The 25,386-nt window shown below is 31.7% G+C and overlaps 1 protein-coding gene across 1 annotated transcript in view; it reads right to left on the bottom strand.

The window, feature by feature from the left end:
• Ndst4 (N-deacetylase and N-sulfotransferase 4) overlaps positions 1-25,386 on the bottom strand; it is a 252,847-nt gene that overhangs the window by 108,711 nt on the left and 118,750 nt on the right. Inside the window, exons 3-4 of the mRNA XM_046459045.2 lie at positions 22,347-22,434; positions 16,553-16,707 (exon numbers count right to left, since the gene is read on the bottom strand). Coding sequence (XP_046315001.1) covers positions 16,553-16,707; positions 22,347-22,434 — 243 coding nt within the window. The remainder of the gene's footprint in view (positions 1-16,552; positions 16,708-22,346; positions 22,435-25,386) is intronic.

Raw genomic sequence — 25,386 nt, 5'->3', positions numbered from 1 at the left:
TAATGCCTTTAACCGGCAAGAAATGATAACTTACAAGTTTTTTTTTTAATATGTTAACAGTCTGAAGGAAACAAGAATGTTATTGTTCATCTGTTATTTCATTATTGCTGTAGTAGAATCAGGTAGAGAAGGTACTCATAATTTTGTTTAATAAAAATCACACTGTTTGTCTTAATAACTGATGTACCTAAATTTATCTTGGTATACCTCTCCTCTAGCACACATCTGTGTTTTTGGTTTGTTTGTTTTGTTTTTTAATCATACACCTCTTTGCTTATTTTCATGGAGCAAAACCCTGGTTTCAATTGGATAGCTAGGGGTGTGGGTGTGTGTAAAGTAAACAAACTGAAGAGGGTCAACTGCCCTTTTGGAAGTTGACTACAGTGTACTTTGTTTTTTGACTTTGAACACAGTTCTAAACTTTTTGGATACTTTCACTTTTATATATCTTATAGGTTGGAATCATTAATTTAAAGGTATTGCTTTGCAGAGATAGATTTGCATAAACTATTACTTTCCCTTAGCAATGGAATACTTTTCTAATATTATTTTTGAGTCAAGCTGATTTCCCTTAGGAGGCATTTTCCCCTCTTAATGTCAGCTTAACACATTTATGGGAAAATGTTTTAAACATTTGGCATTTGCATGAGCCATCCCTCTGGTTGTCACTTCCTTCCCCACCCCCAAAATACAAGGTATTATTATAATTTGTCCTTCTATGACACCCTGTGCCTTCTCTGAGTTAAAATAATTCACATCTGCGATTGTTTTCCATTTTGTGGAAACTTTACTACCATGTAAAGCAGGTTAAATTTCATCAGATTAAAGAGAAGTTTATGGTAATAATTGGTACCTATGTATATCTATAAAGTTCAGTGAATAATTCTGTTTACTTGAGTACCTGGTTATGAAGATTACTAAATTATTTTTTTCTAGATGTGCTCATGTTTCAAATTAAAATCATACTGAATTTTTACATTTCCATATTTTTAGCATCGTGTTGAGATGGCATCACATTTAGAAATAAGAGCGTGAATACTGTTTTCATACGAAGACAAGTTCACATTGAGAACCTCAGTTCTCTTAGAAGCTTAACAGGGTTGGACACTCTCCAGTGTCAGTATGTTTCTCATTTACACAAGATAGAGCAGAAAATATTGCAGAAAACTGAAGTATCTACTATTAAAAAAATACATGGAATGAAGAAAATGTTCAACCACTATAACATACAAATGATACTATCCAGCTGAAAGAAAATTTCAAACTTGAAAAGACAAAACACAAATAGAGAGAGAGAATAAGAGGGAAGAGAGAATGAGTGGGAGACAGAGAGACAGAGAGAGGGAGGAAAGAGGGGGGCGGAGAGAGAGAGAGAGAGAGAGAGAGAGAGAGAGAAATCAACACTCCAAGGAATTATTTAATTTGGGTATATTCAGTACAAGAGTTACATAATAATAATTTAAAAAAACTTGGCTTTAGATTATTGCAGTCATTTAATAATTAAAAACAAATTTAACCATTGAAATAGTGAAATTAAAATTTGTCATTGAAAGTTCATTGTATTAATGATCATTTGAAGAATTCACTTACAAAACTTCTATTAATAATTTATTCATAAACAGGCATAAAATCTTATGTTGAATAACTTTTAATTATTGTTGAGCCCTTATGTTTAAGGGTGTTTCATATAAATATTCCTTTGGAGGACCTACCAATTCTAGACAACAGGGATAACTTAAACATAGGCAAAGCTCAAAACAATGTAGGTGAAAAATGCAAGGGAAAAATACTAGAGTTCTATGTTTAACAGGGCATTTGTGTACACAAGTAAGTAAATAAATAAAAACAAAAAGCAGTGGATTAAAAGGAAAAGCCTCTCAGTCCACAAGCCATGCACAGTCTGGAGATAAGTAGTTGCTGGTGTTGGTCCAGCAGGTCAAGAATGTCAAATATGAGCTCTCTGATTCTCTTGGCCTTTCCTTCATGATTTGAATATAAGAAGAAATGAAGAAATGTGTGAAAAGAAGGAGTTACTTTTCACAGTGGAAGTATTTGAAAAATTTTGAACATAGTTGAAGAGTGATAATTCCAAAATTTCAAGTGGTCATGAATATATGGAACAAATCTGTAATTTTTCCAATTACCTGTATAAAAATACAACTTGTTTTCATTAATGATTCTTTTTGTTCAAATGTCTAGTAGGGTGCTAGTCTTTGATTATCAACAAAAATTTGTGACCATGTTCAATATTGTGTCGGGGGCAGAGGTGGATTGCATAACAAATTAGAATGTCTTTTGTTTCCAACTGGAATGATACATAACCCTAAAAAGTGACTTGATTTTCTTATGTATCATCAATCTCATATCAAAAGGAATAACCATACTCTTCTTGAAGAAATATGATGAAAATGATGGGGGTCATGATGATAATGACAATGATAATGTTTGTAAATACTTTTGATACACATATATGCCAGGTACTTTTCTAAGTATTATATATACATAAACATGTACACACAACATCTTCACCTCACAAAAACCTACAACATGGGAAACACTGTCATCCCTATGTTACCTAATTAAAAGGTAAAGCACAAGAATTTAATTTGCCAGTCACTTCTCCAAGTAACTGGCAAAGATGGAATTGGAACCAAAGTAGATCTGGAGCTAACATGTGGCCTTAGTTTACACATTGAGGAACTAGTTATGACATGTGCAGTGTAAACTCATGTCACACAGGGAAGAATTCTCATGTTTAAAATAGCTGAGGTTTTATTTTTTTTCTGAGGAGCATGACTTTTTTCTTTTTGTATTTTGTGCATAATCTATTGTTCTGTACAATATAAACAAAACAATAATTAAAGAAAATACTAATTTGCTTTAAAGTAGGTAAGTGAAATACCACCAATTACTCCAACCAGTTATCATCCTAAGGAGAAAATTTCTGTTGCAATTATTACACATGTTAGCACTTGAGGAAAAAAACCTTGAATTCCTTTAATTCATTAAAAAATATTTAAAAGCATAAAACTATATGGAAGTCAACAAAAGTATAAGGAATGGCTTTCAAAGTTTTACTTCTATCAAAAATAATGATAATGAGATATCCACAATAGACAGATGTAAATCTGGATAGATTCATATCAATGCATCTTGGGTGATATAAGTAGTTAATTTAATTGCTGCTGCCCAACATTTAAATGCATTTTGTAGGTGGAATTTATTCATTTGAGGTTAAACATGTTCAGAAATAAAAATAGCTACTTGACAGGAAAAAAAGATGCTCATGTTAAAATAGGAATTTGGGGGATGGGTCTAGGTCTGCTATTGCCCTCTTCTAGGAAAATCAAATAGATAAATATGTATTGCAGAAATTTTCTGTCAAAAGAAAATTCTTTCATCTACTTGCCAATATCAGATCAACAAATCAAGATCTTACCATGATATAACACATGACAAGAAAAGCCATTTTTCCCTCTAAATCCATTGCTAAGCAGTGTGAGTATTGATAGCTAATAAAAAGCCAATTCTAATTTGTAGGCAAAAAGTTCATGCTTCCCTTTATGTTGTAGGTTTGGTGAAAAGAGAAATTGATGAGAACCTTGGAGATTTCTTGAATAAGCCAGCTAAGAGCTTTATTAAATAATATAATCCTACTTGTGAAAAGAGTAAAAATCCTACCTTTTGTCAATGGGAGAAAAAAGAGTAAGTACATATATTTTCTCCTGTTGTTCAATTTTCCAAGCGTTATGTCATGTACACAACTTAGTTTTTCATATTAATTTTCTAGGTTTTATATGATAACACATATTTCTCTTAACATAGAAATGTCTGTAAGTTCTTTAAAAATTAAAACCATTAGCCTTTGTGAAAAATGCAACACTTAGTACCCATCAATTACATTCAAAGCGGTTAGTTGTGTATTTTGTGAAATTGTTCACTCAAATGTTAAAAAATAATCACCCAAATGCTGAAGTTTTCAGTGTCCAATGTTTTCAGTGTAACTTGACTGATGTAATATAATATTTTATGATGATATATAGCACAAATAAAGGTTGAATCTGTAGGCATGTAACTTTAACTGTTGGGAATAAAACACAAAATTATTAACATGAAAGTAGGAAGGAATGCGGTAGAAAATACTGTTACAAAATTGGAATACGATGTTAGATTAATTGAGTCTCTGAGCCAAACTTTTGGACACTATAATGTGAGAAATGTATGCATATTTAACATAAAGAGCAAAACTAATTAGCACACATAATGATGAAGAGCTATCTTGACTGATCACACAGATATATAAAAGTACTTTTAGACTGTTACAAAATGCCATCTGTAAATAAGTGTTCTATATGCAGTAACAAAATCATTTAAGTGCTCATATAAATGAGCTTCAAGTTCACTGGCTGGTGTTCTATGATCTTCCCACAGTGATTTTATTATTTTCTTCCTTCATAAGGCCATTTTACTCATCATAGGTTTCCAATAAATAGAATTAACTATATTCAAGGTCATGTACATATTCCATTTTCTAAACATTTAACAAATTTTCACTGCTTTGTCTTCCAGGGAAATACCATTAGTATTTAATTTCATTATTCAATGCTTTTTCAACTTAAAAATACTTTTTTGCATATTCTGGTTTGGCATTTTAAAATACTGTTATGAAAAATAGATCTGACAGATTTAACAAGCAAAATATTTCCAAAACCACAGTGGGTTTTAGTTTTAATATCCAGTCTAGGAATTCTAGCATATCAGAGTAAACTATCAGCAATTCTAGATCATTTCTAACACAGGGCTTAAATGCAAAAACAGAAAGACGACCTTGGCACAGAAAATTTATGTAATAGAATACAAGGATTGAGGCATAGTAACAGATGAGGTAAAAATAAACGTTCTTTCATCTTTGGGAAAAGAGAGAGCAAAGAAAAGAGAAAATACATAAGAGAAGAAGATGTGTTATTTACTTCTGGGTAAAAATAAATAAATAAAACAGGAAAAACTCTACTTCCTTAAGCCCCTACTACTACTGGCAAGGTTAGTTTTTGAATTGAGACAAGATGATGTCATCCAAAATATTCTTTTATCTCAATTTTCATATTCTGTTCTTAAAGGTGTATATAAGTTGTGAAGAATGGGCAGAATGTAGACCCAGATTGAAGTAGATCAGCAATTATTAGCAGGAAGAGCAGGGGAACTTTGGCATCAAGACTAGAGTTGCTAAACTAGGAGAAGAGAGCCCAACATAGTTATGTAAACTACAAAGATGAACAGTAGTCATAAAGAAGTTTCAACTATGTGAAATAAGACACATTCATTAAAGTGCAATTATTAAAAACACTAGAAGGGTGTTTACAACATATGAAACAGTGTGCTGGATGCCAAGGTTTGTGGCCTAACTTTGGTAATGTGGAGGTCTTGGATACAAAATGTCACAATAACTGAATTACATGTTAATATGATCACCAGACTTTGTTTATCAAGGATAAACTTAAGACAGCAAAGAATGGAAATGATGGAGACCAATTAACAGGTTATCCCCATAAGTTAGCCAAGAGAAAGATGGTAGATTTTAGACTTCTGGCATTTGTATGAGGAGCTCTCTAGATAGTCTTCCTATGATACATCCCAAACTGGTGAAAATTAATTTAAACTATCCCCGTACGGTCTTTAAAAAATGAACAAATGACTTAAAGCTAATGGAAAAAATAAGGTTATTCAAGAATCTACCAAGAGTGTCAAAAACCAGTTGAGCCCTTCCCCACCTGTTCCAATTTTTCACAACTGAATTCTTATTCCAGATGAATACAGCTCTCCTTTTCTGTAGTTCTCAGGCAAGGGCTATGATTTCTCTCTAGAAGTGTAGCCCCCAGCATTTTGCATCCCCTCAGCTCTGTGTACTGAAGTTCTAGTCTAGTCAAGAACAGCTGAGAGATCTGGAGCCCTCCTTCTCTCTCTCTCTCTCTCTCTTTCTCTCTCTCTCTCTCTCTTTTAATTTTTTAAAAATTTGTTCTAACTAGTTATACATGACAGTAGAATGCATTTTGATGCATAATACATAAACAGAATATAACTCCTTATTCTCCTGGTTGTGCATGATGTAGAGTTATACAGGTCATGTAATCATATATGCACAAAGGGTCCTAATATCTTATTCATTCTACTATCATTCCTACTCCCATGCCCCCTCCCCTCCCTTTATTCTCCTCTGTCCAAAATACTATCTCCCCTTATTGTGAATTAGTATCAGCATATCAGAGAAAACATTCAGCCTTTAGTTCTTTGGGACTGGCTTATTTCACTTTGCATAATATTTGGAGCTCTCCTTCTCTAGTTGCCTTATAGAGCATGAGCTATATTCCAAGAATAGCTGTAATATTAGAGCTTTGATTTTTCCTTGCCCCATCTCAATTGTATAGTGTTGTTTCCACAACAGAAGAAGCAAGTTGGGAAGATCAGATACTCCTTCCCCAACCCAGTGCCCATTCCACAAATCTAGGTGTGCCTTTGAGAGAAGCAAGCCATTGTGGCCACCCTTCAGTATCTCTGGAGCAGATATTTTGCCAAGGAGTAGAAAATAGAGAGGTCATAAGAAATATAGGTCATAGGAAAATAGAGCTCAATGTTCTTCCCAAGGAAAACTGAAAGTTTTTGGAACAGAGTATGGAGAAGTTTAAACTCAAGGCCACTCTCAAACACAATGGAGATTTTGATGATGATCAATTAAGGAGGAGGCTGTTGTTACCTTAATTACTATTAATAACAAGTTAACCATAGAAAACCAGAGATGGAGGCAGTGAAGAGGAACACTTTGGGAATGAGAAACTGCTTCACAGTCTGACCTCAAAGACTATTTCTGCAAAGAGAAACACATTTTATTAGATCACACTGTGGAGCCATCTACACCCCAAAGGCACTGTCAAAAACAATAGATCAAACAGCTGGTAATAAGTGGAGGCTCCCATCTGGTTAACCTTCATATCAGAAATAGACAGCTAAATGGAAAGACATAAAGGGGACCCTGCCAAAACCACTGTCTTCCCAAAGTGGCTGTGTTCCCTATGAGAAGCAAAATGAAGTTGCATACTTCAGCAGAAGGGCTCTTCACTTAAATTGCTGAGTCATGTCACTAAACAGAAAAAAAAAAAGTAAATAAAACAAATCCACTCTGGAAATGAGGAGACAGAATCAAGAATGCTATATATGTTATCTTAAATGTTCAGTTTCTAACAAAATTTCTAAGCTATGAAAAGGAATAGAAAAATGTGAACAACAGAAATAAAGCCAGCAATAAAGAGTCCATGTGACTGACTTAACAGACAAATTTTTAAAATATGTTTAAAGAGAACTAAAGCAAACCATGCTCAAAGAACAGAAGGTGTGATGACAATATCTCATTATATACAAAACATCAATAAGATAAACATTATAGAAAGAAATGAACATGTTGAGTTGAAAAGTATACTTATTAAAATGAAAAATGTTACTAGAGCATTCAAGAGGAGATTTGAGCTGGCAGAACAAAGAGGCTATGAACTTGAAGAGTTAATGAAATCTGAAGAACATAGAAAATAGAAAGTTGAGAAACATGACCAGAGCCTCAGAGAAATGTGGGAGGCTGCTAAGTGTACCAACATAAGCAATAGGGGAGGACCAAGAAGAGTGGAAAGAAAGAAACACAATGATATTCAAAGGAGTAATACCTGAAAATATCCCAAACATGATGAAAATCATTAAAATTTTGAAAGTTAAAGATAATCAGAAAATCTTGAGCACAGCAAGAGAAAAACAACTAATCACACTGAGGGAAAACAAGATTAGTAATTGCTTATTACTTATCATCAGAAACCATAGAGGCCAAAAACAACAGGAAAGAAATATTCAAAATGATGAAAAGGGAAAATGTGATCAATAATCATTCTATAGCCAGCAATCTATCTTTTAAAAGTGAAGGTGAAATTACTATATCCCAAGATATACCAAGACTAATGGAATTCATTGCCTGCAGAACTATATCATAAGAAATAACAAAGAAAGTTCTTCAGGCTAAAAGCAAGTAATCCTAGAGCATAATCTGAATCAACACAAAGAAAAAAAATATTGGATAAAGTTAATTATAGAGCACAGTATAAATATATATTTCGTCTTTCTCCTCAATTGATGTAAAAACAACTTGTATAAAACCATATTATGGAATATTTGGGGAGACTCTAATGTGTAGAAATATAATGTACTTCCAATAGCAGAACAAAAGAGGAAGTTAGAAGAAAAGATGCATTGTTGAGAAAAAAAATCAAATGGTAACTCAAATCCACAGAAGCAATGTAGAGTAGAGAGATGGCATATAAAAAGCATAATGTAGAAAATTTTACAAATATATATTTTCTCTGCTTTTTTATTTCAATTTTTTTAAAAATATAAAATTATATGAAGAACTATAACAGTGCATTGCAGGATTTGTAACATACAGATGGTATATCTAAACCAATAATAGAGGAAAAAGGAGAGAGAGCCATGAAAAAGTGATGTTTCCATATCTCACTGGATTAAGTCAATATAATATTGAAGTAGACTCTGAAAAGTTAAAATGTAAAGGGTCAGCCCTAAGCAATGACTAAAATTAAATTACAAGGGAAAATAGAAAATACTTTGAAATAAATGAAAATGAAGACATAGTATACCAAAACTTAGGGGACACAGCCAAATTAGTGTTTAGAAAGGAATTAATAGCTGTAAATTATCATATTAAAAATAAAGATTTCAAATCTATAACCCAATCTTTTCCTTAAGAACTAAAAAAGAAGAGCAAATTAAACACAAAGTGATCAAAGAGAAATATTAAAGATTAGAATAGAAATTAATGAAATAAAGAACAGAAAGTAATAGGGAAAAATTAGTGAGTCCAAAAATTGGTTCTTTAAAAAGATCAACAAAATTGACAAATCTTTAGACACACTAAACAAACATAAATAAAGAAATAAATAAATAAAGGCCCAATATGGAAAAATCATGAATAAAAATGAAGACAACACTACTGACATTTTAAAAATAAGAAATATCAAAAGGAAATAATTTGAACACCTTTGGCCAACAAATTTAGATATCATAAATAAAATAGGCAATTTTATTATTGTATAAACATCACACGTACCATCGTATTTAATGGCAAAAAACTGAATACTTCCCCTATAAGATCAGAAATAAGACATGGATATTTGCACTTGCCATTTCCATTAAGCATTGTACTGGAGGTTCTAGTCAGGACAATTGGAAAAAAAATGAAATAAAATGTATCCATATTGGAAAATAATGTCTTGTATATAGACAATCCTCAGGAATTCCAGAGTCTTTAAAAATATTAAAGTACAGAAAATTTGACTATGACAATATACAAATACACAAAAGTCAGTTGGTCTTCTATATTCAAAAATAAGCAATGTGAAAAAGAAATTTAAAAATAATTTCTGGAACTGGGGATGTAGCTCAATGTTAGAGTATGTGCTAGCACGCATGATGCTCTGGTTCAATCCCCAAAACTGAGAAAAAAATGAAACAGAAAAAGAAGCAATTTTATTTACCATAGTATCAGAAATACAGAAAAATATAGAGGATTTAAAAATATACTTAATAAAAGAAACATAAAACAAATTCTGAAAATTTAAAAACTTAAAATATTTTAATTATGAAAAGTAATGAAGACAATTCATGTTTCTGGACAAGAAGAAAGAATATGTTGAGATTTCCATATTTCCTAAATTGATAAGCTGATGGAATGTTTTCACTGTCAAAATTCCATCTATTGTGCAGAAATTGATATCCTGATCCTAAAATTTATATGGAAATTCAAAGGATCTGAAACAGCCAAAATATCTTGAAAAAAGAACAATCAATTCACACTCACTAGCATGGATATAATAGGAAAGACAAATAATGACAAGGGTTGGTGAGAATGCATAGTCATTGTAACTCTCATTCATTGATGGTGAGAATGTAAAATGGTGCAGACACCATGAAAAGAATATAGCGGTTCTTCAAATGTTAAACAGACTTACTTCATGACCTCCCAATCCCACTCCTGGATAGACACTGACTATAAATGAAAACATACTGCCACAAAAAAATAACTTGTACATGAATGTTCATAGCATCATTATAAATAATGCCAAAAGATGGAAACAAGCCAATGTCTATCAATTGATGAATGGATAAATAAAATATGATATAGCCACATAATAGTATATTATATTCAATAAAATGGAATGAAGTACCAATACATGGTACAACATGTATGAATCTTGAAAACATTAATCTAACAGAAAAGGCCAGCTATTTACATCAAATAATCAGAAAAAAAAAACATACTTAGAATGACAAAAAAGATATTAGTGATTTCCTAGGGTTTGAGGAATTGGGTAAAATGGGAAGTGATTGCTAATAGGTTTGAATTTTCTTTTATTATTATTAATTTTATTTCATTTTGTTATGGATTTTCTTTTAGACATGATGAAAAATGTGGTGAAGTTTGAACAAATCTGTGAGTGCAGTGAAAATTATTTTATTAACACTATATTGTAAGATTTGTCCATATCAATATCAATAAACCTAAAAAGTGACACAATGAAAACTCAGGTTAAGTAGAGAGTGGTACAGATGATAAGAATTCATCACTTCCAAATATATTTTTAGTAGAGACAACATATTGGATGAGAAGAAGAGAGATGTCAAATGAATCTGATTATTTTAGGCTTAGAAGAGTTTAATTGTCATTATGATTGAGAATAGAAATTAGACTTTAGTTTAAATTAAATATTTTTAAATTTAATGATAGAATAAATATGTTATATGGATTTCCTATTTTGCTATTTCCAGTTATATGTAATAGGCAGCTGCTAGAATGTCTTCCAATGATCTCTGTGTCCTTGTATTCACTTGTTTAATTTCTCTTCTGCTGAGTGTAGACTGGACCTAATGACTGGCTTCTCATGCATATTGTGTGATAAGCAATGGATTATCACTTCTGATATTCTCTCCTCCCACCCCCCTCTCTCTCATACCTTTCTTAGAACCTCTCTTTGATGAAACCAACAGCTGTATTGTGACTGTTCCCGTGTGGCCAGGAACTTAGGGAAGATCCAAACAGATGATGGTGAATTGAGATACTGAAACAATCCAATAGCTTGTAAGAAACTGAATCTTGCCAACAACCATGCAGGCTTGGCAGAGGTCTATTCTCCAGGTGAAACTTAAAATGACTATCACTTTCCTGGAAGTGTTATAAAAGATCTTTAACTACAGGATCCAGTTAAGCCATGCTCAACTTCCTGATCTATATAGATTGTGACATACATAGTATGTATTTTAGATCTTTAAGTTTGGGACAATTAGTTTGAAGGTACAAACGCACTTGATTTCTGAAGTATGTTACATAGATACTTGTATCAAATGGTTACGTATTTCATGGAATCCTTTTAGAATTCATGAAATTGTCAAAAACATTTATTTTATTTTATTATTTGAATTATTATTAAATTAGTATGAAATCTATCTTCTTGACAAATTTTTAAGTTCAAAATACATTATTGTCAATTACAGTTCTCTCACAAATCTCTAGAATATATTCATCTTGCTAGACTAAAACGTATGTTCCATGTTTAACAACTCCCCATTTTATCTTCCCCCCAGTCCTTATAAACTACTATTCCATTCTGGGATTCTTTGAACTTGACATTTTTAAATACCTAATATAAGAGTAATCATGTAATATTTATGTTTCTCTGATTAGCTTCTTATAACCTCAATATTCATCCATATTATTGCATATTGCACAAGTTTCTCCTTTTTCTCTATGTTTTATGTTCAGGTTTATTATTAATAATGCATAATATAATATATAAATAATAATAATGCATGTGAATGTATCCCCTCTTCTGAATGTAAAGACTGTGTATCATCATTGAATTTTGTGATTATTAGTTTTTCCTAAATTCCCTACTTTTATACCCTATTAGTTTTAATTGTCAATTCTTGGCATCTTTTATTTGCTGTACAGCACAAGGCCGTATGTTACATGATCCATTAAGATGTTGACGTTGCAGGCATCCATAGTCAGTTCTCTCTGACATTTGCCTTATTGTGCCATAAATTCCATTTTCATATTCCTTTGATTACTTTTTTTAAGAGAGAGTGAGAGAGATATATATAGAGAATTTTTTTTTAATATTTATTTTTTAGTTCTCGGCGGACACAACATCTTTGTTTGTATGTGGTGCTGAGGATCGAACCCGGGCCGCGCGCATGCCAGGCGAGCGCGCTACCACTTGAGCCACATCCCCAGCCCCCTCCTTTGATTACTTTTTAATATGACATCTATATAGCAAATTGAGTGCAGTCTATTATAACAGATTTTTCCATAGATGCTTTTTGATAGGTTTGTTTTTTTTTTACAAGAACAATCTAAATTTCAGAAATTTTTACTTCACAAAATTGCATCTAATTATGAGGAAGTTATATAGATTTCATAAATATGTAAAAGTGAAAAAGTAGAATTTATAAAGCTTGTGCCTTTTATTTAAAGAATCTTTATTTACTTGGTCAAGAATAAGGTAACCTACTGTTCAATAGAACATCAAGAAAATTTACATTGTTATTTAAAATGTCAGCATTGAAGACAAAAAGTTGGTCCTTATCCCTTCAGGGTACGTTATGATCTGTAATTATCAGTGGACTGAAAAGCCACACTGACTTGGGAAATTTAATGAGTATGTATCTAAAACTTAAAACAACAAAACAATTCTCAAAAACTTTTTTCATATGTCTATTGCAGAATAAAAATAAATAATTCAGATTTATGCTACAGGCGCTCTTCTTTCTGTGATTAAAATGGAGATGCAGGTTAAATCAGAATGATTTTTGGTAACTTTTTCATTAGCTGCTTTCATGTTAGTTGATGCTTCTAGTTTTCTTCAGCCTTTGTTATCATCTTTGAAGCTTTGCTTCTATTTATTGACATGCTCAAGCAACTGAATGGCAGCAAAGATCTATGATTTATTAAAGGAAAATGAACTAAAAATATTTTTCTTCACTTTATTTCCATACTAAGTAAGGTATATTGTAGCTATCCTATCTTGGTTGACTGTGCTTATCATTAAATTGATGCTATCTGTCCAGACACACACACACACACACACAACATATGTATCCATGCATTAGCATATACACACACATATACATGCACTTACACTGCATTCCTTTGTGCTCATACATGCAACCCCCACATACACATCATATCATGTGTACCTGGATTGAGCAATGATAATTAATAAAGCCTCTTCCAAAATAATGAAGGGTTAAAGAAACAGTATGACAATGTGTTACTCTCATGATTTTTAAACATATATAACAGAAAATGAACTCTATCCAGAAAGAACTCAGAGAAATTCCACAAAAGACCATGCTGATTGATTATGTTTTAAAAACCATTTCTGAAATATCACGATGAAACTATTAATATGTCATTTGAATCATTTTTGGAAATGCTATGAGAACAATTGTGATTTTGAGATTGAGGAACCCTCTGGTACTCAAGGTCAAACTAAAGAGTAGTTAGGAGTACAGGACAAATTTAAAAAGAAGTAGCGGGAGGACACTTTTGATTTTTATCCATATAAATATTCATTTAGTTTGAAAATCTCTTTCCATAATTACTTCAATGGAAGCTAGATGAGTATTTCAAGATGTTCAATTCAAATTTGTGGACTGATGTTGTCAGTGATCACAGAATTTTAAAGCTGTAATTGATCAGTGGCATTATCTGGTCCAGTGCTTTTGGTTGGCAGATGAGTTGATTTAAATTAATTATCTCAAAACTTTGTGGTGTGGAGAATGAAAAAGGGAGGCATTACTATTTCGGGGGGAAAAAGTGAGGCAAGAAGACACTTAAAAAGTTGCCCACTCCATTAGAATTTTGTACTAGCAGTTGGGGCTAATATTTATCCTGCCAACCTCTCCGTCAGTGTTTTCTACTGTCCTATCCTGTCTCAATACTGTTGATGATTTTAAAGTGTCACCTGAATAGGAAAAGAAGATCATTTAATAAGAAAGAAAGAAATTTCTTGCTTTCTGGACAGTAAACATATTGTCATATTATGTTAATAGTAAAGGTGGGGCTCTGAATGTTACTGTTTAAAATGTCCTGAGTTTTATTGAGTTGAACTCCAGAAGAAGGACAATGTCATTTCAGTGTGTGTGTTTAACAGACTTCACTTAAGTTGCAATATTTTGACTATGCAGCACATAATAAGATATATTTTACAAAATATATTTATAGGTTTAAGTCTAGCTTCTAGCCACGCTAACTAAACAAATGTAATTGCTCTGAATGGACTCTAAATAGCTTTCAACATTTCATTACAAAGCAATTACATCTGAGTCTTTCCCAGAGCTCTCAGCATGGCTTTTAAAAAGAAATTACACAAATAGGTGAAATCAGCCATTATGAAATATGACCTACAAGCCTAAAAAAACAAGGCTTCAGAGTGGTAGAGGAGTCGGGAAGGTTTAAACCAAGTGAAAAACACATTTTATTTTCAAAATAACCACAAATGAGAAAATTTAGATAGCTTACTCAAGGTATGTTTATTTTTGAAAAGGGGAAATTTACTTAATTTTACAATGTTATGAAGCAGTACTAAATCTATTAGACTCTCTCTAAGGGTTAAATGATGACTAACCACACACACACACACACACATTAAGCCATATATATATATATATATAATGTATATATAGATAAACATATGTATATCGTATATAAAATGAATATACAAGTGTATGATATATTTATACATTATATATACATATATGTATATTTGACTATTTAAGGGAAGGTATAGCTGCATACTTATCTATTTAAAGAAATAACTGCACACTTGTCTGTATTTAGAAAGGACATAGCACCTATTGAATGCTTGCTGAATGTCAGGCACTACATTAAGCATATTTTACATACCCTCACAGTAATCCTATATAGTGGTTGTTTCTATTATTCTCATTTTTACACAGGGGAAGTATAAGACATAGAGAATCTAACTAATGTATTCAAGATCAAGAAGTCATTGCTAGAAGGTCAGGATTCAAACAAGTTATTCTGGTGACTGAGTTCATGATCATAACTGCCTTTGATGTTATTAACTCTTACTTCTAAAGGTTCTTTGTGCTGATCTGATGCTATCATAGGAATTTAGAGCTGGAAAGAGAGGGAGTTAACTTAATATCTAGGCACAACTTTATAAAATATTACTGCATCCATTTGAGGGCTTAGCTTCCAAATACATATATTTTTTTAAAAAAACAAAGATAACAACAATTACTCAGTACAAAAGAATTGCTTGTTTTCATGACAGGGTTCCCTAACCCAGATCCAGGGTGTTTGGGCCCTGTGATTATCACAAACCTTTGTGATTATATGTCTAAATGTGTATCTGAGTGTTTTTTCTGGGAACAAGATTTCAATCTTCCATTACATTTTTAAAGGGATACATAATTTCATTAACATCTACAACAGACGTGCATATACATTTTAGTAAAGATCCAGAGAGAAATATCTTATGCTTTTGGGGACAGTTGGTGTAATGTGCAACTGCTCAACTTTACTGTTACAGTGGAAAAGCACCTCCAGACGATATAAAGGACTGACTGTGGCAGTGTTCAAATAAAATTCATATGTGGACTTTGAAATTTGAAGTTAGTATAATTCTTATATTACTAAATATTGTTCCTTTGATTGCTTTTCAATCATTTAAAATGTAAATAACAAAACATTTTTTTTTTGTTCAGGGATCATAAAAAACAAACAATAATTCACATTTGTCCCATGGGCCCTAGTTAACCAGCTTCTGGACTAGACAAGTGATTCTTCTAGATTTTGTGGGCATCATTTTGAGAATTTCTTGAAAATGCAAATTCTCAAGCTACTCTGCTGATTTCCTGAATCAGCACTCTCAAAGTAAGACCCAGAGTCTGTGTTTCAAAAAGACTTTTAGGTGAAATGGAGACACACTGGAGTTTGAGAGCCACTGATCTAGAGTCATTATTTCAATGATTCAATTCATCCATCCTTCCATTTGTTCTTGCAGCAAATGATTTTTAAGCAAATGATTTTTCTAATCATATGGCATTTGGAATGTAATGGAGAAATGGAGGATGAGAAAGTATTTTTTCGGTCTTTTCATTGATACTCTAATAATTTTCTAATAAATCAGGATGTAGCAACTTTCTGAAAATGACCTTTTGAAAGACATTATTGTGATTTATATCTATATGTATCTATATAGAAAGCTATCTATCTATATATCACATATATCTCTCAGCCCCATGCATGTATACAGTCCTGAAATAAAATACCACAAAACACAACATGCATCCTTAATAACTGTGTTATACTCCGATATTCTGTTTTATTGTATTTCTATAGAATTTATTATGATAAACTGATTTAATAATCCACTACTAGATGAGTAGTTTGAAAACTACTACAATAAAATGTGCTCACCAGTGCAAATTCCTTATTGAGAATCATTTGCTCAACTAAAGATGACTCATTGTGGAAGAGGTGTGGCTGCATGTGGCTCCACATGTGTGGAAACCACCAGAACTCATCCACAGACCTCAGCAGAAGATCATCTCCTTCATCTTCCTCTTCAGTTCCTATAAACACAAAGTTAAAAATGACTTTAGTGAAAAATTTGTACTAGTTTAAAAGTTATTTTTGTAAAATTTATTTAATCCTTCATGCTACTGATACGTAGGTTCAATTATGTGATTTTTCTAATCAGGAAAAATTACATCAGAGACAAGTGACTTGGGAAGTCATGGAGGTAGGTGGTGCTGGCCTCAGGTGCAGAGAGTTGCTTAATTTAGTATTTAGGAGTATTTTATTACTGATATTTTTATTTTTAGAATTGCTAGCATGTTGTAATAAAAGAGTAGATCTACTTTTAAATCATTTGTTTTTTTTTTGTTTCAAAATTATCAACTTATTTCTCATTGTACAAAGAACTCATGATGAAAGATAATTCCTTTTCTCTTAAAAATTTTCCTACACATATATGCACATATATATGTGAAAAATTTGAGTTTGTAATTTAACTTTTGAATTGTTAATTCTTTTTCTGACTACAAAAATCATGCTCATTTATTTTAGAAATACAAAAAACATAGTGATGAAAGATACAAATCCAAAAAAAATCAAAAATAAAACTCCCAAATCATAGAAATCCATCTTCTAGAACTAACCAATGAAAAAAAAAATTTGTACCATTCTTTAAAATTCTATTTATTTTAAAGTGAATAAACGAATAGTTTAATTCCATCTATGTTACTATAATCAATGAACATTCAAAATTTCTTAAGGCCAATAAAGTATAAACCAACTTGTATGTCTTTTTAAATACACTCATTGTTCCTGGAATATAATCCTTAATCCACAGTCCTTTAAAATTGAAAGAATGGCCTGATTTAAATAGGATTTTGGCAACACAAATGTCACTCCAAAGAATAAAGAAATGGAAGTTTAAAAAGTGGGTAAGTCCTATGAATAAAATGAGCAGATAACATTCCTAATTTTTGTTAAAGTTATCTAAAAATCATTAGTAATACAGATTCACAATTTATTGACTTTCATTAATATAGTAAAAGAATATTGAATATTGAAATCCAAATGAGGAATAGTTTATCTCTTCATCTGTAGCATAACGATGCTACAGATGTTTCTCAAGGCCATAATTTGGCAGACTTAATCATAGATTAGAATGAGTTACTTCATGTCACATATGATGAAGGAATTGATGGTTCTCTTAACTCTCTGGGATTAGTCCGCTGTGCTTTGAATACAGAATGTTTGAGAAATGCTTCTATTCACTTTAAACTCCATTGATCATTATTGTAAGTGGCAGGAAGCACATAATGCATACTTGACCAGGAAGAAGGTCAATTACTCAATTTAAGGAAAATTTTGCAGACTATTGATATAAACAGATGCATGGCTGATTGTAAAATCTTAGTAATTTTCATATCAGAGATTATGCTAATTTATAAACACTCTCCATAAGGTTGAGAATGACATTTAAAGCCTCCTTTTTAAATTCTTTCAACATCATGGATTACTTTCTGTCAGCATTTCTCTTATTATGCTGGTCAAACAACTCAAAACCACATGAGGCAGACCCTTGACAGTGAAAACTGTTTAATGAAAAATATGATACAAGTCATGCTAAAGGAACAGAAGAATTCCAAATGTTTTCAAACTCAGCTAAATGAAAATATTATATTTTCGACTTATCTTACACACACATCTTCAGTACTTAATGTGTACTTGAATTATGTGTGAAAATGTAATTTGTGTTCCATATATTCCCATAGTAACATAAGTTACAGTTTATTTAAATATCTGTGGTCAAATTGAGCCTTTTTACTTCTAACTTGATCTAGATTCAAATCTAGATCATCATTAGTAAAAAAGTGAATTTTATTCTTACTTAAAAATTATGTTATTTTACTTTTTCTGATTCCCAGAGTTTAAGAAGTACTTTGATTCAGAAGTATGATATATAAAGAGTTAATTTCTTTGCTATCACTTTTAGAGGATCTGTGTTATGAGATAATATGCTTCTAAGAAGAGTTCTTTTAGGTCTACCAAAATAAGACAAACTTTAGCAAGATCTGGAGTGTAAGTCAACCTCCTTAAAAGCACAATTGTAACTTTAAAATAAAATACATAAAATTCCAGTGTCAGTATTATCTCTTTTGTTTGTACAAATATTTGTTTAGTATTATTCTTAAATAGTAAGAAGATATTTCCTAATTTACTTTGTATCTTGAATCTATATGGTTACATACAGGTTAATATAGAATAAACTAATTTTAAGTATTATACTAAGTAAGATGAGCGATATGATGAAAAACTGATTAAAAGCTACCTGAAGTTCCAAAATTAGAAAAAAGAGCAGTGCAAATTATCTATTGTTTATTTTTGATAATATTTGATTCTTATACAAAATACTCTTAAAACCTCAATAATAAACAGAATACTAACAACAAACTAGACATTATTCCAGATAAAAGAGATATTATTTCCCCATTGTGGAGATGTTGAAACTGAGGAATATAAATGTTCAGAAGCATGGTTTTGTTCAAATAGCTAGTAAAATGTCAGTACTTGGATTTTAACACAAGCAGTCTGTTTCTAATATCTAGTCTTTTAAACCACCCTTCATAAGAAAAGGTAAAAAAACAAAAAATAACTAAAGGAGAAAGAATGTAATGTTTTTCTTATTTTCATGTTTGAAAGTTAATAACTTTACATAAATTGGTGTTTTTTTGTAAAAACTGACTGTCATGGAAAAGACCAACATTAATCCAATTTGCAAACATTATTCATGAATTAATTATTGAATCATTTTCAATTTATTATGAATTACAAAGAACAGCAATGATTGTGTTCTATGAAAAATAAAATTTGTAGCTCCTCTATGCCTAAAAGTCATCTTCTTAATGCTGTAATGTCTTCATTTTTCAATTGAGTTTTCATTTTGCAATTTCAATCAAGTTGTAAATATTTCCCAACTAAAATATTTCACTCTCAACCCCATACTTTTATTTTTTTTTCCTTTTAATCAACACCATGTCCTTCCTCTTTCAATTTAGCACCTGCGGATGAATGACTTTTATGAAAAGCTTAGGAATATGCCCTTTTGGGTGGAGATTGTTTTTACCATGTGAAGGACAGAGAAACTGAACAGGAAAAAATACATGAGAAATACAAATAAGTGAATCAGACTGAAATATGCAGAATCAATCATTATTACACTGGACATATGTGATTAAATGTCTTCAAAACAATGAGGCTCATCAATCAGCATCTTTATGCACTGGGAAGCCAGATCATCTGGAGGAAGAACTAAGCTCTCATTGCAACAAGGCCATCTCTGCATGGTTACGCATCACAGCCAAGCACACACAAAAACACAGCACTGGCTTGATTTGTAATCTCTTTTTCTATAATGTTAAGTTTCTATATAGGAATGTGACTATAGGAGGGTGAGGCATTGCCTTTCTTACAGTGGGTATCACTAATGTGTAATTCAGCCCTGAAAGAAACCTTGATATGCCTATGTGTGTTAATAAGTATTTAACATGACATGATTGCATCCTTGAAAAATGTTATGGATGATTTTCAATGTTCCTGTGGATAAAACAGCATAATAGTTAAATAAAAGTTACATAATTATATGAAGGTTATTAAACTTCCAGGACTTGCCATTTTATATATGGTGTTTATTCTCTAAAGTGCACTATCACCACAGCACAGCAGCACAGTGTTTCTTCCATTATTTTTTAGGATAATTTCAATACAAAGAGTCAATAAGGTTTCCTTGAGAGATATAATGAAAGCCAAGCTCAGTGGCACACATGTGTAATACCAGCTACTCAGGGAGGCAGAGGCAGGAAACTTGCTAGTTCAAGGCCAGCCTTGAGAATCTGCCTCAAAAATGGAAAAGGCATAAAGATGTAGCTCAGTGTAGAGTGCCCTGGGTTCAATCTCTACAACCACAGTTCAAAAAAAAAAAAAAAAAAAAAAAACAGAGAGAGAGAGAAAGAAATAAAATTAAAATGTTGCTTTTATTTTTTTGGTCTTCCTTCAACAATTAACCCTGTAATATTGATTGGTATGCTGCTCATTTGATGTGTACCATATACATGTTCAGGATTGTAAATAAGAAATGGAACGCGTCATAACCTCTATCAACATTAATTCTGCAAATGTCTGGCAGGTTTAGGAGATCTGAGTGGGAAAAGTAAATAAAAATGGAGGTGATTATCCAGGTATATTTCAGCCAAAAGAATGTTTTCCTTACACTATATAACTATTTAAGACAAAATAGTATTGTTTGTATGTGAGTTCCAAATAATCCCATAATTTTTCTCCTGCATGAGTAGATGCAGCCTGCACAGTTATCTGCTTTATAATTTCATAGTCAGAGCTTCTTAGGCCTGAACTCATTTCTTGAGGGTGCTTTTGAAGAAGATTTATAAAATCATATCTATTTTCAAAATTGTAAGCTGAAATTGCTTTGCCTGTGCAGATATGATGACCCAAATCTATTCTACAAAATGTCCTTTTAAAATATGCAATCATCTGATTTATCAACTGGTCTAAATACTAATTTTCCTTCTATTACTTTAAGCAGATTTACATGTTACAAAGCAGGAGAAAAAGCATCAAGGAAAAGCCAATAAGACATTGTGACTTCAATATTCTAATAAACCATGCTGGGCTTCTATATTAAACAGTCTCTTTGGGTAAACAAGCTCAATTTATGATAATTAAACACTACCCTTGCATGGGATATTTGCAATGAATCAATAAACTGCATACATGCACAGAGAACACTGTGAATTGTTTCCACTAAGATGCTAATAAAACAACAATGCAAAGTCCTAAACAAAGCATTTAACTCACTGCATAAAAGCACAAATAGGTGTAGATGTTGGTATTCTTTTAATACAAATACCAGCACTATTTAGTAGTATTTTTGTCTTCACTGCAAGACAATTTTATCCACATTGTTTTCTCTACAGTTAGTACAATCCTAATATTCAGAAAAGGAAAGTCAAAATTTGAAGGTGAGAGTAAAAATAGGTGAGAAATAACAGAACACAGAGTAAGTAGTAATGAACACAAGTCTCATTTTGTGAACCTGTTGAGAGGCTTAGATTGAACAGAAATTATAGTTATGAAAAAATGCAAGCTTGATTGTGAAGGTTTTAATGGATATTTGGCCAAATTCATCTTAGTATTTTCAGGTAAAAATCCTACAAAGGAAGATCAATAAATTTCTTTGAGGCTATAAAATTCCTCTCCCATCACCAGATGTTTTTCAAAGGTAAATAATATGTACAAAAGTCTCCAATACCTTGACCACTCAAAATTTTTAAAATACTGCCCACTATTATTAGTATTAGTATCATCATCATCATCATTACTGAGGTATGCTCTCACTTGGGCTGTGCTGACAAACAAGATGCACAGTCATATTTAAAACAATAATTATGGTTTCTTGTACTGAGTTGAAAAAGTCAATTCTCTTTCTCTTTTGTCCTTGATTTTAATAGTATTTACCAAAGTAAACGAGCTCATTGATTTTGGATTTGGCTTCTCATATAATGCACCCAAGTTTTTCCCATAATCAATCTGGACATTCTGTTTCTCCTACTTATTATGGAACATTTATAATCCTATGTCCTATTTATATGTAGCTGCCTGAGAACACAAAGCTCCTTCTTACCTGTATGGTAAAACTTCCCTGAAAATCCAAGGTTGAAGGTAAAATTTGCAACCTGAGTGCGCAGTAAATTTTGAGTCTCTAGTAATGCCTGAAATAAATAAGAAATTAACATGATTTTAGAAAAATAAATATGAAGTTTTGGGATGCCTCTTTTGTAAATGTGTGTATCAGTGAAACAATTTGAGCTTTGTTGGTTTTTGGGTTTTGATGGAGACTGTTTTGTGGTATTCATATCTCAGGTCTTATAATTACTATGGTTATTATTTTTATTGAAGGTTAGCAAATTACAAAGCACTGAAGTTCTGAGCACATTATGCATTGCTAAAAGGCAATTCTCCAACTGCACAGCGCTGACATCATTTTTCATTTCGTGTGAGACATTTCTTGAATTTCAGATTATTATATTTCTTTTCCTTGAGGAAAAATTTTCAGAATTGTTGGATGTAGACAAGTCCTATATATGCCAGTAAGGGATAGGAGGGAACTTTTGTCTGAACTACAATTTAGTATTTTATTTAACTGTGCTACCTCTCACATAATTTTTAAAACATAATTATTGAGTTGAAAACTTGAGTTTTTACTCTAAAAACTAAAGAGCAACGTACATTTTATAAGGCATTGCTTTCAAATCTAGATCCATGAAAAGAACAACTAAGACTAAATACCCTTAAACTACCAATTCCATGAAGAAATGTTCTCTAAACACAAACATTTCTCTGATTTCTAGACTTGATTTTGTACTATATGAATTTCTTGTTTGTAGACAGGTTAAGAACACACTGATAGTAATTAGCTAGAATTAGTCATGCAATTTTTTTATCAGTCTCTCCAGTACTATTATTCCTATGTGAATACATGCAGCAAAATCCAGAACTCTCACATCCCAGGGCTTTTTGCTGGCTTATTGGTCTGCTTACTGATTCAGAATGCTTTTCCTATTTTTAAAGTGGATTTTAAAAGAGGACTTACTTTGTTCTAATGAAAATGAGAAAGTCATTTCAAACTAAGACTAACTTTTGGTTACCTCTATCATTTGTTAAGGTGAATAAAGATCCAGAGGTTTAGACAATTTATTTTGCTTTAGTCACAGTGGATAAGTGTTTGCTTCAAAAATTTGTGAACCTAACTATTTATTCCTTTAGTCCTAAAAACTAGTTTAATTTTGAAGAAAGAACAAATAAATGACCAAATAACTGAAAGAGTGATAGACTACACAGTCAGTGATTGTTTGAGACCATAATTATACTACATGTAATGATGGCCCATCTTTTTAAAATTTTATCAATTATATAGACAATGGAAAAATGACCCATTAGTTTAATGTATTTCTATGAAATATTCAACATTTTCAAAAAGATCAAACTCAAGGTTAAAAAAAGGATGGAGTTAAAAATAAAAAGGATGGAACTAGTTGAGCTTATTGGTAAATGCTATGGAATATAGCCTTAAAATAATAAGACCATGCATTATGTTTTCTTTTAATGACTTCTTTTTTTTGCTTTTAGATACTTTTTGTTTTAATGAATGTTCGTTCTCAGAGTTCTATATCTTGAAGTATATGTAAATATATATATATATATATATATATATATATATATATATATATACTCCCTTCCCTTCCTCTATTCTAATACTATCCACTCATATTTTAACTCAAAGTTCTTGAAGTCATTTTTTATTCTACATTTATTTATCTATCATCCATTCTTTCTAGTTATTCTTCATCCACTCTTAAATATTAACTGTTGATGGACACAGTATTGGGTTTCTTAAGCATGACCCGTCTAACCTGAACCTTACCACCAAGAGGGGGAAATAGATATGAAGTATAGTCACACAAATGTGTAATACCAATTCTTGACAAGGGCTGCAAAAGAAATCTCAATAATTCTGTGAAAGATGTTAAAAGAGGACCTTAGATTGGGGAGTGCGCCTACATATTTGGTGCTTTCTTAGGGAAAATATAATAAATCAAAAAATCTGTGTTTCCCAGATCAACTTTTCATTACCATAGGCAGGACCTTATTACTATTTCTTAGGACTTTAAGATACCATCATACTATCATGTTCAACAGTGTTTCCATCTTTTATTTACAGTTTCCTCTATGCTATCTCACTTTCTGGGTTCATGCTAACCTCTCAAAATACATTTACTCAGGAAGGCTATTTATTTAAGATTCAACTTTTGTCAGTCATTTCCCTTCTCTAATCCTTTTCTTTATCTGTGAAATGGTACTGTAACAAATACTTATTTGATACTATTATTTTGAGGATTATATCATAGAGCCAAGTATTTATCTAAGCATGTGCTGCAGACAAAGAACTCCATAAGAATTGTCACTGAACACTGAATATGTCATTCCCTACCTATTGATTAGGTATCATTGGTGTCTCCACATTTCTAACTAAACTACATACATTGATTCTTCCCCCAAACTATCACGTACTCTGGTCACATTGAATTATCCCCACCTCCACATTTCACCATACCATTTCTCACTTTCTTCCCTTTGCCTAGAAAGCCTCTGTTGGTCTTCATCACCTTACGCCAAACCTCACCCATCCTTTAAATCTCTGCCCAAATGCCATATTTCTGGATGAAGCTTCGCTAATGCTTCAAACTATTACCTTTTCTTGTCTCCCTTAGGAAATTTCTAGATCATTTTTTTAAGATTTCCATAATTTTCTACTTTGCTTCACATACTTTATATCTTATTTCTCCCTCTAGTCTATAAGCACCCTCAGGTTGATCAAACCTTACTCATTTTTACATATTCCATGTTACTCAGTGAACTTTTTATATATGTGAAAGATATTCAAAGTATGAGAAAAACATGTATTAAACACACAGCTATAAACTTAGTTTCATTTATTTTTATTTTTACCATTTTTCAATGGTAAAAATGACAAACACAATTTATGGGACATACCAAAAATGATATCAGAATAATATAGGTAAAATATTACTTTTTTTCCAGCATGTTTTATGATACTGAAGTCTATTAAGACAAGCTCAAAGAGACAAGGCTGGATGGATTTT

Source organism: Marmota monax, unplaced genomic scaffold (assembly GCF_021218885.2).
Source record: "Marmota monax isolate L192 unplaced genomic scaffold, Marmota_monax_Labrador192_F-V1.1 WCK01_AAM20220418_F8-fsc00002, whole genome shotgun sequence".
Taxonomy (NCBI): Eukaryota; Metazoa; Chordata; class Mammalia; order Rodentia; family Sciuridae; genus Marmota; species Marmota monax.
Note: the sequence above shows the minus strand (reverse complement) of the source record. Positions and strands in the feature narration are given on the sequence as shown.